General features: G+C 37.1%; 1 protein-coding gene across 4 annotated transcripts in view; it reads right to left on the bottom strand.

The window, feature by feature from the left end:
- Positions 1–14863, bottom strand: part of dgkh (diacylglycerol kinase, eta) — a 91869-nt gene that overhangs the window by 55540 nt on the left and 21466 nt on the right. For all 4 annotated transcript variants that reach the window (XM_084122201.1, XM_084122202.1, XM_084122199.1 and 1 more), the window contains 2 exons: positions 5253–5363; positions 1535–1615 (listed from right to left, as the gene is read on the bottom strand). In XM_084122201.1, the coding sequence (XP_083978327.1) occupies positions 1535–1615; positions 5253–5363 (192 nt within the window). The remainder of the gene's footprint in view (positions 1–1534; positions 1616–5252; positions 5364–14863) is intronic.

Genomic DNA, 14863 nt, shown 5'->3' with positions numbered 1-14863 from the left:
CACAGAATTTTAGGAGACACATCTGTTGCTACTTCATCAAAACATTACGGAGAACTCAATTAAGTCTCCAGAGACATGAAAGAGCAATATAACCTTCAAGAGCCTCGGGAGGACAATCAACCACCACAGAGCAAATTATCCCAGAAGACAAGTGTGTCATTTCTGCACCACAGGGTCCGGATAATAATGTTTTCAAACAGGTTTTCGAGTGGGTTTCAGATGCTCAGAAGAGTGTAATGTATTTCTGAAATCAGCAGATCTCCCTGCAGAACAAGAACATGCACTTTATTTCTAAAAAAAAGCCTCAGCACGGGCCTCTCAATAATTTATAAGCATAATGAGCATCTGTTGTTTTTCCTGGCAGTGGGCGATTTCTTTTTTTCTGAGGGGAAAAAGCATTTGTTAAACGAGGCGGTGCGCAGCAACTACCTCAGAGCACGTGCGTTACACACGCGTCCACACGGCCGGCCCTCTGTTAAACAATATACGCCAGCGATCAAATCATCCAAAGCGTGCTCAGTGGAGCACTAACATCTCTGCTGCTAAAAATAACCCCTCTTTCTCCTCTGAGCTTTCTTAGTCCTCCGCTGTTGCTTTTTATAGCCGTGCCTGGGGAGCTGGCCTGCCGTTTTTAGAAGGACATGACCACAGTCGCTGCTCCTCGTCCCGTTTGATCTCAGCTGATGACACATGTTTACTTGCTCACTAACACACACAGATGCCATCGCATGGAAAAGCACGACAAGTCGTCCCTTAGGCAGCATTTGCTCTTTTCGCTGTGTAGGAAATAAGTAACCTTTATTGATAATACTTTCTTTTATGAAAAGAAGAAATATTTTTCTTTTCTTTTTTCTATAGTAGTGAATGAGAGTCTACAAAATTGTTTGCATTCCAAATTGATTCAATAGCAAAAGAAAAATCCACTATAATGTGGGTAAGGTGTTCTGGGTGGTTGCTAGGGCATTGCTAGGTGGTTGCTAGGGTGTTTGTGTGGTTGCTATGTGGTTGTTAAGTTTCATAGGTAGTTGCTAGGGAGTTGCTATGATAAGATTACACTGCCCAAAGTCAATAGAGGCCAACCCTAAGTTACTACAATGTTCTGGTGCTAAGATATGGCTTTCATGTTCCTATACAGTTGCTAGGCTGATCTAAATGGTTGCTAGGGTGAAGAGAGAAAGAGGCCAACATTTCTGTCACTCCCTCCAATGTTTTACAAACACTCTCTTAGTGTTTCTCTTACTCTCTAAAGTTAATATTTTTTTAAATTTAAATCCAAGATGATAAAACACAAGTATAATGTTAAAAAAAAAAAAAAAAATATATATATATATATATATGAATATGAATATACAGCTAACAATGACATTGAATAATTATAATACAACATATTATAACTACTATAATATAATATAATATAATCCAATTTGTATATGTTTAGATTAGTGCTGTTATTAATTCGATTAATCACAACTTACACAAATGTACAGTATATATATATATATAAATATATACATAAATATATATCTGCTCTTACCGTGAAACTGTTGTTGACATTCTTTGTGCTTGATTCGGCAACACTCGCATCTGAAAGATCCACTTCGTCGAAAATAAGAGACTGTGAACAGGAGGAGAAAGAGGAGATCAGTAAACATGGACGATCACAGAGCCGCAACAGCTTTAGCTGTCATTGACAATGTCTAAGAAAGCAAACATCTTATGCACATTGATACTGTTTTATTGAAATGAAACAAAAATGAGCTTATTGAAATATTGCTTATCCCAGGGATGGGCAACGTCGGTCCTGGAGTGTTGCTGTCCAGCAGAGTTCAGCTCCAACCCTGATCAAACACACCCGAACAAGCACAATGTCTTCAGGAATACTGAGTTTTTTCTTTCAGGGTTGTAGCTAAACTCTGCAGGACCGACGTTACCCATCCCTGCCTTATCCTATGCGCTGACATGCGTTTACTGTGTGTTATATGAGTTTAAGATGGATTGCAGACAGCTGGGTGCGTCATGATCTACTCCATCAGCGCAGAGAGCAAGAACTAAAGGCCTGATATATGATACCATACACCACTTTCAGTTTGAGCCGGGATGTTAGAAACCACTGCTAACAAAACATTTGTCATTTTCTTCAGTCATAATTAGGACTGGGCAGTATGAGCAAACATATTGTATTATATTGTCATTTTTTTTTGTCACGGAAATGGTATCTCTCATAATCGAAATGAATTCAATTCAATTTAATTTTTTTTTTTTTATATATATATCTTAAACACAAACAAAAAGATCAGATTATTCAGTGCATAAAAAAGCTCACAAGGCTGCATTTATTTGATCAAAAATACAGTAAATATTGTGAAATATTATTACAATTTAAAATAACAGATTTCTATGTGAATATATTTTAATATATAATTTATTCCTGTGATGCAAAGCTGAATTTTTTTGCATTATTCCTCCAGTCTTCAGTGTCACATGATCCTTCAGAAATCATTCTAATATGATGATTTGCTGCTCAAGAAACATTTAGTATTATTATCAATGTTAAAAACAATTGTGCTACATAACATTTTTTTTTTTTTTGTGTGTGTATGGAAATTGTGATAAAACAATGTTTGCAACAATATACAGTCTTTCCTGTAACATTTGATCAATTTTGTTTTATTCAAATCTTACTGACCTCAAACTTTTGAACAGTAATGCACATAATATTTTTCAAGGTATTTTTTTTAACAATGTTTTTTGTGATCCAGAAAAAAAATTAAATAATAATAACATCATGTCATTGACCTCAAACATATATAGGCTATACCAGTGACCAGACATCAACCATGTCAATGTCTGATACGATTTATACCATAATACCACCCAGCCCTCTATTATCAAGTTCACGAATGAACTCCAAAAAAAACCCATATATAAAGGGTTAAAATGTGTATTTCCAGGCTCCCTGAGTCCTTTCCATCAAGTTTCAATAGAATCATTGAAGGTTTGTTTTGGTGATTGGCAGATATTTGAGTAAATGATGGTTGTATACTCAGGCGGTGTAAACAGTGTGACATCCTATTTATGATATGTGGGCCTGGCCGCTCTACAGCATGAAGTGCAGGCCTCCGCGTTGGCTTTGCCGAGTCTGTCACAGACCCGAGTGCCATGCCAATACAAACAAAAGCCCCTTGTCTGAGCACAGCAGTGTGATCAGCCACCTCGTTTCTGCCTGTGAGGTCTGTGGCGTAACTCCCAGCTCTCCTTCACCATGCGCTAGTGCTGCCACTCCATGCCATTCAGGAGCTATGCAGGAAGTGCTAGCTTGCGTCATGGCGTAGCAGCTGCATAGCTGGCGATTTTTGGGCTGATTTTTAAGCACTCACTCTTTCTCTCAGGATTCAGATCACGGACGAAACACCTGAATGCCACCCATAGGGCTCTATGATTTCCGTTTAACATAGAATGTCATGGAATTTGGACATTTCTGGATCAATACATCAAATGTAGGGCTGTACACTCAATCAAATCGCAATATGGACTAACATCTGTGAATATTAAAGTGCAAAACGACTGAAAAAAATATGAAGAATGCATGTTCTGCGCGTTTCTGTGTAAATGAACGGCGCGGTTTCGTCACATACTCAAACGTGCAACGCTTGTGGTGTTTTCAATGTCTGCGCTCTCACAATATGAGGACATGAACACATGAAAGAAACTGCTCTGAGAGTCACTTCAGCAGCATTTCACCATTCCATTTGATTTAAACTATCGTCATATCATGTATACATAGTTGACAACCCGTGAAAAAAAAGTTTGCTTTTGAAGAAATTGTGACATAAATATATTACTACTGTTCAGTACAATTTACTTCTCAAAGTAATAAAAAAAAAACATTATTAAAACATTATTTTTGAAGGAATATCAGAATTTTTCTTCCATTTTCACTTTAACAGTAAACAGAATTTTTGAAAAGATAAAACATTTCATAGGGCCTTATTCTTGTTAATAAATGTATAAATTGGAAAGGTTTTATGATTTCAATTGATTAGACATGCTTTTTGATTATTAAAATGTATTTGTAAACCATTCAAATAAAATAAAAAAATAAAAAAATAATAAAAAAATATTAAATATTAATATTATTAAATAAATATGAAATAAAAAAATGCTGTTAAATTGTATGTTTCGTTATATCAATTAATTAGTCATGATTTTCGTTATTAAACTGAAAAAAAAAAAAAAAAAAAACGAATCCAGAACAATTCAAATGGAATCAAAATTAATTTGGGGGAAAATAAGACAGGATTTGTGAAAAAATAAACTGAATTTCACAGGGCCCTACATCCATAACCACAGGAAATGCAGCTGATTGAGCAGAGAACAAACGAATGAAGGCAGACACACTCAATGCAAGGCTTGCTTTAAGCGTCTTCATGGTGGAGGCACAGAGACACACTAGAGGGTAAAACGTCTCCCCTCAGGCACGGACAATGACATACAAGGCACGTCTCCGGGACTCTCCTCTTCAGAGGCCTAAGCAGACAAGCAGACGTGTAAATGACGTGATGTCGCTTTAGTTGTTCCACAGCTAAACCGTTCCCGCCAATGAGGAGAACAGGCATCCCGAACAACGCCAGGCAGGGTGATGGGCGGTCGGCAATGTCATTGATGAAGGTTAGATATATTAAGAGGGGGTCGCTGTTGTTTCTGACCCGAATCGCCACCAAGCCTTCCTCAGATCCGCTGGGGCCAAGAGTGGGCGGCGGACCGCGGGCACCGGTCCAGCAGACGGAAAGCACCCTCCAGCACACGCGGCTACGAGAGACTCGATACTGCCAGCGGGCCAAAACGCCACCCGCCTGCCATAGTGCAACCACACACACACACACACACACACAGTGACATTAAAGGCATGGCAGAAGGTGCAATGCAAGTGCCCATGTGCAGCTCTTCAGCCCCTCTCAGCACAGGCATGCCCAGTAACAGAGGTTCAAATTGTACTACCCCCCTTACCTTAGATCACTCTGTAGGGCTTACAGAGGGCTTTACTGTACACTGTAAAAAATGTTATCATCGTCATGGAAATGTTTTTGACAACTGGATTTTCTTCATCGGGAATTAAATACATTTAAAAAGTGATATGGGTTTACTGTTTTTAAGGCAGTAATTAAAGGTTGCAATTTTTTACAGTGTAGTGAGAGTGCAGAATCAGTATCCGGATATAATCGAACACTAGTTCTGTGTGGTGCTAAGCTCACCTTGGCATCCTTGGCATAGTAGAGTGTACGTCCCCGCAGTTTGAAATAACGTTTTTTCCAACGCTGGAAAGAGCTCGTCTGTTTCAGAAGCAGCCCTTCCTTCACACTCGTCTGCAGAAAGAAAGAGAGGTTTCATAAAAAGTCAGAAACTATTTAAACATCTGCACACAGCACAATTTCACCAGTAGGGGTGGGCGATATGGTCAAAATCGTATATCACGATATAGATTTATCATAAATAGTTATTTTTTGCTTTAAAAAAAAAAAAGATTTAATGATTTTTTATACTATTGAAATTTCATAATTCTTGTCACCAATTTCAATATCACACACACACGCAAATTTCTACCGGTTAATCTAGTCAAGAGTGGTAAACCATAGCTGTCAGTAGTGATAAAACAGATTAGTTCTGTTCCAAAACCTAGACATTTTTATATTGTTCCAAAACCGACACCTCGTTTAGACTAAATTCTAAGTGTCGATAAAAAACAGTTCCATCTAATTAAACTGTCAATGCACTTTTTGTGCTTATCATGCTGTTACCTTAGCAACATGCTAACACCAAACTATTTAAAACATTGTAAATGTCGTTCACTCCAAAGGCTTCAATAATAATGATAATTATAAAGGTTTAATAATCATTCTAATTCTATGGGAACAGGCACATCCACATCACAACTATAATTAAAACAACACAGATGAACTACAGTATATCGTTGGAATCACTTTCAGAGCATTTTTTTTCAGCTGATGAACGATAAAACATTTACAGCCAGAATCCACCCAACTTTAAAGAGCTTGAGCAGCAGACAAGAATGCTTTCGTAAATTTATGTGGTCGCTAATAAATTTACTGTTACAGTTTTCTGTATAGCTATCTTTCTTGATGTGAACAGACCTTTAGTGATAAGGTGTGGTCACATTTACTGTTGGTTGGAGAAATTCCGCAGGTGCCATTTTAATAGAAATCTGTACATTTGTGAGTTTCACTTTGAGGGAAAAAGAAAGTTCCAAGCTAAAATGTTTGTGTGGTGTGTGTGAGAGACCATTAATGGAGTTGCTGCCTGTGTAAACCGTATCAATTTATTCACTAATGAGGTTCCATGATGGTTATGATTCTGCCTTAGCAGTTAGTTAACATAATTAACTACTGTATGCATGTACTATGATACAGTTTGTCATAAACAGTATTTAAAAGCATCGTAGATGTGTTCTCAATGCGAAGATTGCTCTAAAATGTAGGTAGTAGGATTATGTAATCTTCTAAATTAACTTGCTTTGGCCAAATTCATCCAAGATGGCGGACAAAACAAGATAAATGTTATTTTACTAGCCGTGCAAGATCACCTTTGTGCATTGTAATGTCAGCATGCAATTCAGGTTGAGTTCACGTATTTGCGTGATCGTATAAGTATGTTTCTGGCCTTATGATTCTTAAAAACCAAAGCATAGCGATAAAATTAGTTTAATCAAAGCAGAAATTGCCTAATATTAAGGTATTTGGGACTATTTTACCCAATATTACTGTGTGCTAAGCTTTTAAATGATTAGCTTAGCATTAGCTTAGCAGCACGCTAAAGCCAAACACTGTTGAATCAATTGGTTGCTGCCTGTATAGGCTAGAGCATTCACTTATATAGTTCGATTTAAGTTAGCTTTCTGTTAAGTTTGCTTTCTTTGTAGGCAGTAGATAGCAAGGAATGCAGACAAGGTTTGGAAACAGAAGTCTTTGGTGTAAGAGTGGTGTGAACATTTCATTGACACTGACAAACCAAAATGTATTTATTCAGATCAAATCAAATTAAATCTTAATTTGACAAACCCAAAGCGTGCTCTTTTTTTGTTCAAATGGAAAAGTTTTCTTCTTTTTTTGCCATTTTCTGTGTGTGGATATATTCCAACCAGAGCTAAATGAGTGACATGAAACAGACAGGGGCGATAAAATAGTCCTTTGTCTAACCAGATGGTCAAGTGAGCTAAATTATAACCCAAAATATGAGCTTTTCCTACACACAAACCATCCAGTTATATCCCAGCTATGTAAACAATGTTATAATGTACCAAACAAAGCGGTGGTATTTGAGACTTAACATAAGTGTAAAGGAAGCAGAATTTGAAACACGATATCAGCTCTGGACGTCCACAGGGACATGTGCACATTGCCACTGCCAGAGGAAGGAACAGGAAGCCCTGCCAAGATCAAGTGCACCTCAACACCAATTTCATGCTTGGGAGGGGAAAGACAAGGCAAAAGGCACACAAGAAAGAAAGCCCATTACTCAAAAAGATCCTGTCCTGCAGAGTGCCACCAAACTCATGAAAGCGACGAAAGGAATCGAACCTGAGATCTACATCTTTAAACCCTCCAAGCAAAACTTTCCTCAAGATCATCAATTTTGCAAAGCCGGATAAGCGACTCAAGTCTGCTGTGAAAGTGACATTCCAGACGGCCCGATGCAGTTTTCAAAGGCAGCGCATGCGGTTTCGTCCCTGCATGGGCCGGAGGTCTTTGACATGGCAGTCGGAGAGAGATGGGGGCCAACGCCGAGGGTCATCCCGTCAGCCAGTCGCCTTGGCTACACTGTCATTTCACATCATCCCAGACCCAACCGACAATAAACAAGGCCCATAGACCTGCGAGCAGTCATGCTCCTTCCTGTCCATTCATCTACAAATATAGCAGGAACATGGAAGAAAAAACAAAACAAACAAACACAAATCCACAGGCATATATGGGAGGACGGCTATTTATAGCAGAGGAAATATGCTCTCTGAGGGGAGAATTACAAACAGAGACGCAGGGTTCGATCTGACATCCTGGTGCACAGCTGTGTCAACTTAAACAGCGAATCCATCCGCCGGCGCACTCGGTGACACTACGTGTCTGTTAAAACAGCTCGGTTACAAAACACTGAACTCACTCTGCCGTCACCTGCGAGACGGTTAATGTGCCATTGGACGATAAGTTATGGTCTGACTGTTGCGAAACAGCGGAAAACTAACTTCTGTGGGGTCTAATACTCAAAGTCCCCCATAGGTTGTGTCATGTGTGCACTGCATGTGAGTAATGAGAAAAACTAGAGTGTTTCCTTTATATAATTAATGAACAAAGCTGTATACACTGAGAGTATGTGCTTATTATAATGGGAGTGTACTTGTTTTGTCACGCCATGTTGATTCGCTTGCAGTGTTGTTGGGGGTGTGAAACTGTTTAAATGCCGTTAAATTGGTACATTAATAAGATTCATTTACTAAATGTAAGATTTCAGCAGAGCTGGTGGAAGAAATTATGAAGGACATCAGTGTTATTATAGTACTATTTATATATTATAGTAAGTAGAAATATTTTGATTTTATTTTCAATTTTAATTCATTTAAGTGTTTTTGTCATTTTTATTTATTTTCTATTTTTATTTATTTATTTATTTATTTCATTTATTTATTGAATAAAGTCATTATTTTGTTTGTTTTTTAACACAAAAAGTATTCTCGTCGCTTGATAAACCAGGCTCAGTCGGGGGCCAGTTCTGCTCTGGCCAACGAACGAACAGTGTATGATTATGATTCAGGCAGCGTTATAGATCAGAAGTCAGTATATGTAAATGAGCAATGTGTAGGCCTACTCTTTCTCCATCCAGATATCCTTGTTTATTTTTGGCAAATCATGTAGCACAGATTAGACAGCCAAGTTTTACTAAAAGCCCATCTTGCCAGAAGTGAATTACCCCCTTAAATGATTAATCTAATATACTTTATTTTATTTCACCTTTATTTCAATTATCAAGTAGCTTTTTAATAGTTTTAGTTTTAGTTACCAATAACAACACAGATGCGTTGAAAGGCCAAACATGCACAAATGTGCTGTATGAAATGTATAGTTCACCCAAAATTTGAAACATCAGTCCAAACCCATAACATAAAAGGTCACCATTCACTTTCATCATACGGAAAAGAACAGTTCTGCTAAAAATCTTCCTGTGTGGTCCAGAAAATATCATACAAGTTAGTAAAAGAAAGCATGAGGGTGAGTAACTGTCTGAACTGACATCACTTCAGCAAGGGGTTTTATGCTTAATATGGAGTCCGCTCACTCATGATGTCACATCAGATGAATGTGACGACTGAGTTTATGTAATTTAGAGCCACTTTTCTCATAAACTACTTTGGTAAGACAATGTCTGCCAAGAATATGAATGCAAATGCAGGCATGACTTATCTTGCCTCATCAGTACTGGTAGAAAGATCAATAAACAACAAAAATATATGAATATATTCCAATTTATAACCATCACAATAAATACCATTCCATGATTCAGTAAGACTTTTTAAAAAAGAAAAAAGAAAGAAAATAATCTTTCATTCAGCAATAATGCATTACCTTGATCAAAAGTGATAGTAAAGACATTTAAAATGTTACAAAAGATTTCTATTTCAGAAATATGAAGCAGCACAACTGTTTTTAACATTGATAATAATAAGAAATGTTTCTTGAGCAGCAAATCAGCATATTTGAATGATTTCTGAAGGATCATGTGACACTGAAGACTGGAGCAATGATGCTGAAAATACAGCTTTGCATCACAGGAATAAATATTAAAATAGAAAACAGTTATTTTAAATTATAATAATATTCCACAATATCAACTATATTTTTGATCAAATAAATCTTTCAAAAACATTTAAAAAATCCCGTACTGTATGTATGTTGCTTCATGAAATGAAAATGTAATGCTTTACTTTAATGTTCCTCTTTTGTTTGTGTCTTTCGGCCACTTGGTTCCTTTTTTCTTGTCTTCAGTTCCCTTCCTGTTGCCAAGTGGGATAAGAAGTGATCTATTAATAGACTGTTTCTTCACGAAACTGTAAGAGGGAGAACGGCTCAGTGCCAGACATACATGACTAACCCCACTGCGGTGCACTGTACACCCACACCTCTCTCAGCATCACACACACACACACACGGTTACACCAGACACCGGTGAGCGACTCAACCACGACTCACTGTAACCACACACCGCGCACACACAACAGAAGCCCAAACTGTGATAGCTGCTTCTGTTCTGAGAGGACACGACTAACGTTTCTTCAGAAAGTGAGTGATATAACAGACGGACATCCTGTGAGTGAGGATATCCAGCCTCACTGTGCTCTCTGACACATGTCTGCAATGTTTGAACCAGCAACAAACACACACACACTCTCTCACACATAAGCGGATTATCTGCAAGCTCCAGAAATGGCATAAACTCGAAAATAGCCTGGAAATGTGGGTGTTTCTTCATGTATTTTAGTATTATTTACATACTATATATTCATATTTTGATTTAGCTTTTATTTTTATAGTATCAGTTTTCATTTTAATTTTACGTTTAAATTAAATTTGATTGTTTTTGTTTTTTGTTTTTTTTTAATAGTTACAGTGAGGAAAATAAGTATTTGAACACCCTGCTATTTTGCAAGTTCTCCCACTTGGAAATCATGGAGGGGTCTGAAATTGTCATCATAGGTGCATGTCCACTGTGAGAGACATAATCTAAAATAAAAAAAATCCAGAAATCACAATGTATGATTTTTTAACTATTTATTTGTATGATACAGCTGCAAATAAGTATCTGAACACCTGTCTATCAGCTAGAATTCTGACCCTCAAAGACCTGTTAGTCTGCCTTTAAAATGTCCACCTCCACTCCATTTATTATCCTAAATTAGATGCACCTGTTTGAGGTCGTTAGCTGCATAAAGACACCTGTACACCCCATACAATCAGTAAGAATCCAACTACTAACATGGCCAAGACCAAAGAGCTGTCCAAAGACACTAGAGACAAAATTGTACACCTCCTCAAGGCTGGAAAGGGCTACGGGGAAATTGCCAAGCAGCTTGGTGAAAAAAGGTCCACTGTTGGAGCAATCATTAGAAAATGGAAGAAGCTAAACATGACTGTCAATCTCCCTCGGACTGGGGCTCCATGCAAGATCTCACCTCGTGGGGTCTCAATGATCCTAAGAAAGGTGAGAAATCAGCCCAGAACTACACGGGAGGAGCTGGTCAATGACCTGAAAAGAGCTGGGACCACCGTTTCCAAGGTTACTGTTGGTAATACACTAAGACGTCATGGTTTGAAATCATGCATGGCACGGAAGGTTCCCCTGCTTAAACCAGCACATGTCAAGGCCCGTCTTAAGTTTGCCAATGACCATTTGGATGATCCAGAGGAGTCATGGGAGAAAGTCATGTGGTCAGATGAGACCAAAATAGAACTTTTTGGTCATAATTCCACTAAACGTGTTTGGAGGAAGAAGAATGATGAGTACCATCCCAAGAACACCATCCCTACTGTGAAGCATGGAGGTGGTAGCATCATGCTTTGGGGGTGTTTTTCTGCACATGGGACAGGGCGACTGCACTGTATTAAGGAGAGGATGACCGGGGCCATGTATTGCGAGATTTTGGGGAACAACCTCCTTCCCTCAGTTAGAGCATTGAAGATGGGTCGAGGCTGGGTCTTCCAACATGACAATGACCCGAAGCACACAGCCAGGATAACCAAGGAGTGGCTCTGTAAGAAGCATATCAAGGTTCTGGCGTGGCCTAGCCAGTCTCCAGACCTAAACTCAATAGAGAATCTTTGGAGGGAGCTCAAACTCCGTGTTTCTCAGCGACAGCCCAGAAACCTGACTGATCTAGAGAAGATCTGTGTGGAGGAGTGGGCCAAAATCCCTCCTGCAGTGTGTGCAAACCTGGTGAAAAACTACAGGAAACGTTTGACCTCTGTAATTGCAAACAAAGGCTACTGTACCAAATATTAACATTGATTTTCTCAGGTGTTCAAATACTTATTTGTTTTATTAATACTTATTTTTTTTTAGATTATGTCTCTCACAGTGGACATGCACCTATGATGACAATTTCAGACCCCTCCATGATTTCTAAGTGGGAGAACTTGCAAAATAGCAGGGTGTTCAAATACTTATTTTCCTCACTGTATATTTAGCTTTAATTTATATTTATTTCAGTTTAAGTGGAAGTAGTTTTAGCAAATTTGTATAACTTTAATTTAAACTTATTTTATTTCAGTTAGTTACCCAGACAACATTTATATATAGATATATATTTTTTTTTTGCGTTTTTCATCTACTAATTATATTTTATTATATTTCAGCTGTATTTCAATGAACGAAAATGATTTTAATAGCTTTAAGGCCAGTTTGCATAAAGAGCGATAACTCCAAAATTGTTGGTTGTTGTTGTGGAAATAAAATCACAACTATTGTATTTTTTAAAGGGTTTTTAAAAGTATTTTTTACAAAATAAATATATTGAAATAGTTTGTGTATTTCACTGTCTACATCGTCGTGCATTTATGTACATGCATCTATTTTTTTTAGAATAATATTTTTAGGATGGATTTTCTTTGTAGAATGAAAATGTAAAAGGCACAAATAAATGGTGAAGGAAAAATCTTAATTTAACCAAAAAAGTTGAAATAAATTTTAACAAACCAGTGCTATTTTAGGTTTTATTTTAGTTTTATTCATATTTTGAATTAGCTTTTATTTTTATAGTTTTAGTTCTGCTATTTTTTTTTTTTTTAGCAATTTCATATTTTTTATATTGCTATTTAAATTTTAGTTTTTATTTATTTCCAGTTAATATTTTCAGTGCTTCAACTTAAACCTATTTCAGTTTATTTCCAAGGCAACATTTCTAATTTTTCATTTTGTTTGTTTTTCTTAATTAAACTTTGTTTAGGGATAATTACCCTGTAATATAAAAGTGCCTGTCGTTGAAGAAACATCCAATTATTTATTTAGCTAAAGCTACTTTAAGGTCATAATTAAAGATTTAACAATAACACTATATTCAAATCACAGAAGATGCATGTAGTATGGTTTCATAAATGCTGTTTAAGTAAATGCCCTTTTGTTCTTTTATACTAACTCTGAAAGTCCATCTGGGCTAGTGCTGGAGCAGAAACACTTCACCTCTCTTGCAGGGTGCTTTGACCTTGTAAAAATATGCTTTCAGCAACATGTGTTCCTTCAAACGAACTGAGTAACCCCTCCAACCATCTACAAGTAGAATAATTAAACGCCACAAAACAAGTTGCCTTCTTCGGCATCTCTTTACAGGCCAATAAGGGAAAAGCTCCTGAGAGCTTAAAGGGATAGTTCACCCAAAAATAAAAATGCTGTCATCCTTTACCAAACAGTTGCTGGTCCCCATTGACTTCCATGGTATATATATATATTTTTTCCATTCTATGGCAGTCAATGGGGACCAGCAATTGTCTATAATCACCTGATGCCTTTCTGCTTTACTGGAAATTGGTCTCCTTTATGTTAATTTACAGAAAGAGCAGAATTATCTTGAATTATTGTCTGTATTGTGCTGTAGAATTGCCCTGCATCACATTGACTGCTGGAGCTTATTTTCTCGAGATTGAGAGAAAACTCTACAAATCACTAAACGAGGCAGAAATAGAACAACACAACCTGTGGCAGGACAGGCCTCGGCTTCTCCGCCAGGGACTTTAATGAATATACATGCAGAGAAACACATCCCAAATGGGATTGTTCAATAATCGACTGTAAGATTACATCTGAAAGCTGAACCTGTGAAAGCATAGCATGACGTTTTACTGGTGAACCATATCACATCATGAACACTGTATGTGTTTTATGAATTTCACTTTCTCTTTAAAAGTCAAGTGCGGCATTTTTGTACTATTGAATCAATAAATCCAATTGCAAAAATAATAGTGGTCGATCGATATGGATTTTTTATGACTGATATAAAGCCGATATAGGCTTATCACACTATTTAATTTAAAGATAGTAAACAGATAGACGGTTCTAAGACCGTTAAGGAATGGTTCCAGTTATATTTCCACTTGAGCTTGGTTCAATACAGCATGATTACAAATCATTCTCAGCATGGTTGGCTGGTAGATTGCGTGACGTTGCCAATAATAATAATAGTTAAATTAAAAGAAATATGAATATCTGATCATTCTCCATAACGCGGTCGCTATTTACTTCTTACACCATCTGTAAATGGCTGACGCATTTGTATTGCATTTCAGCCCCGTTATCAGTCCCACAGTGGAAAATGAAACCATATCCATAATGGCTGGGCCGGATCGGCACGGAATGGAGCGGTTAAACAATGAAAACGGTTTGGCTGGACGGTGGAAAAACGGCTAATGTTGCTGTGTCTAGTTGGTCGTGATGATCAAACAACAGAGCAATGTGTACAAAACCCACATAGTTTATACTTTTGAAGGAATTAACCTACAAATCATTTAATTACTGGCAAACAAGTATTTTAACACTTAACAGACATAACAATACTGAATATGTTTAATAATGTGTAAAGTCATGTAAATGCCTTCAACCATGTTTTTTTTCTTTTTAATTATTATTATTGTAATTATTTTTAACGAACAATCAAATTGGAAAATGGGGGAGAAATAATCACCTAGTTATTTTCAAAAGCTAGGTTGTGAGGGCAAAACAATGTCATTATTTTATATATAAAATAATATCTATCTTCAGAAACAGTTCATCTCTAAGAGGATTTATTTTTATTTTTTTTAAATAAATGTGATGT

Source organism: Abramis brama (genome assembly GCF_963993115.1).
Source record: "Abramis brama genome assembly, chromosome: 8".
Taxonomy (NCBI): Eukaryota; Metazoa; Chordata; class Actinopteri; order Cypriniformes; family Leuciscidae; genus Abramis; species Abramis brama.
This window is presented reverse-complemented; position numbering and strand designations above follow the sequence as displayed.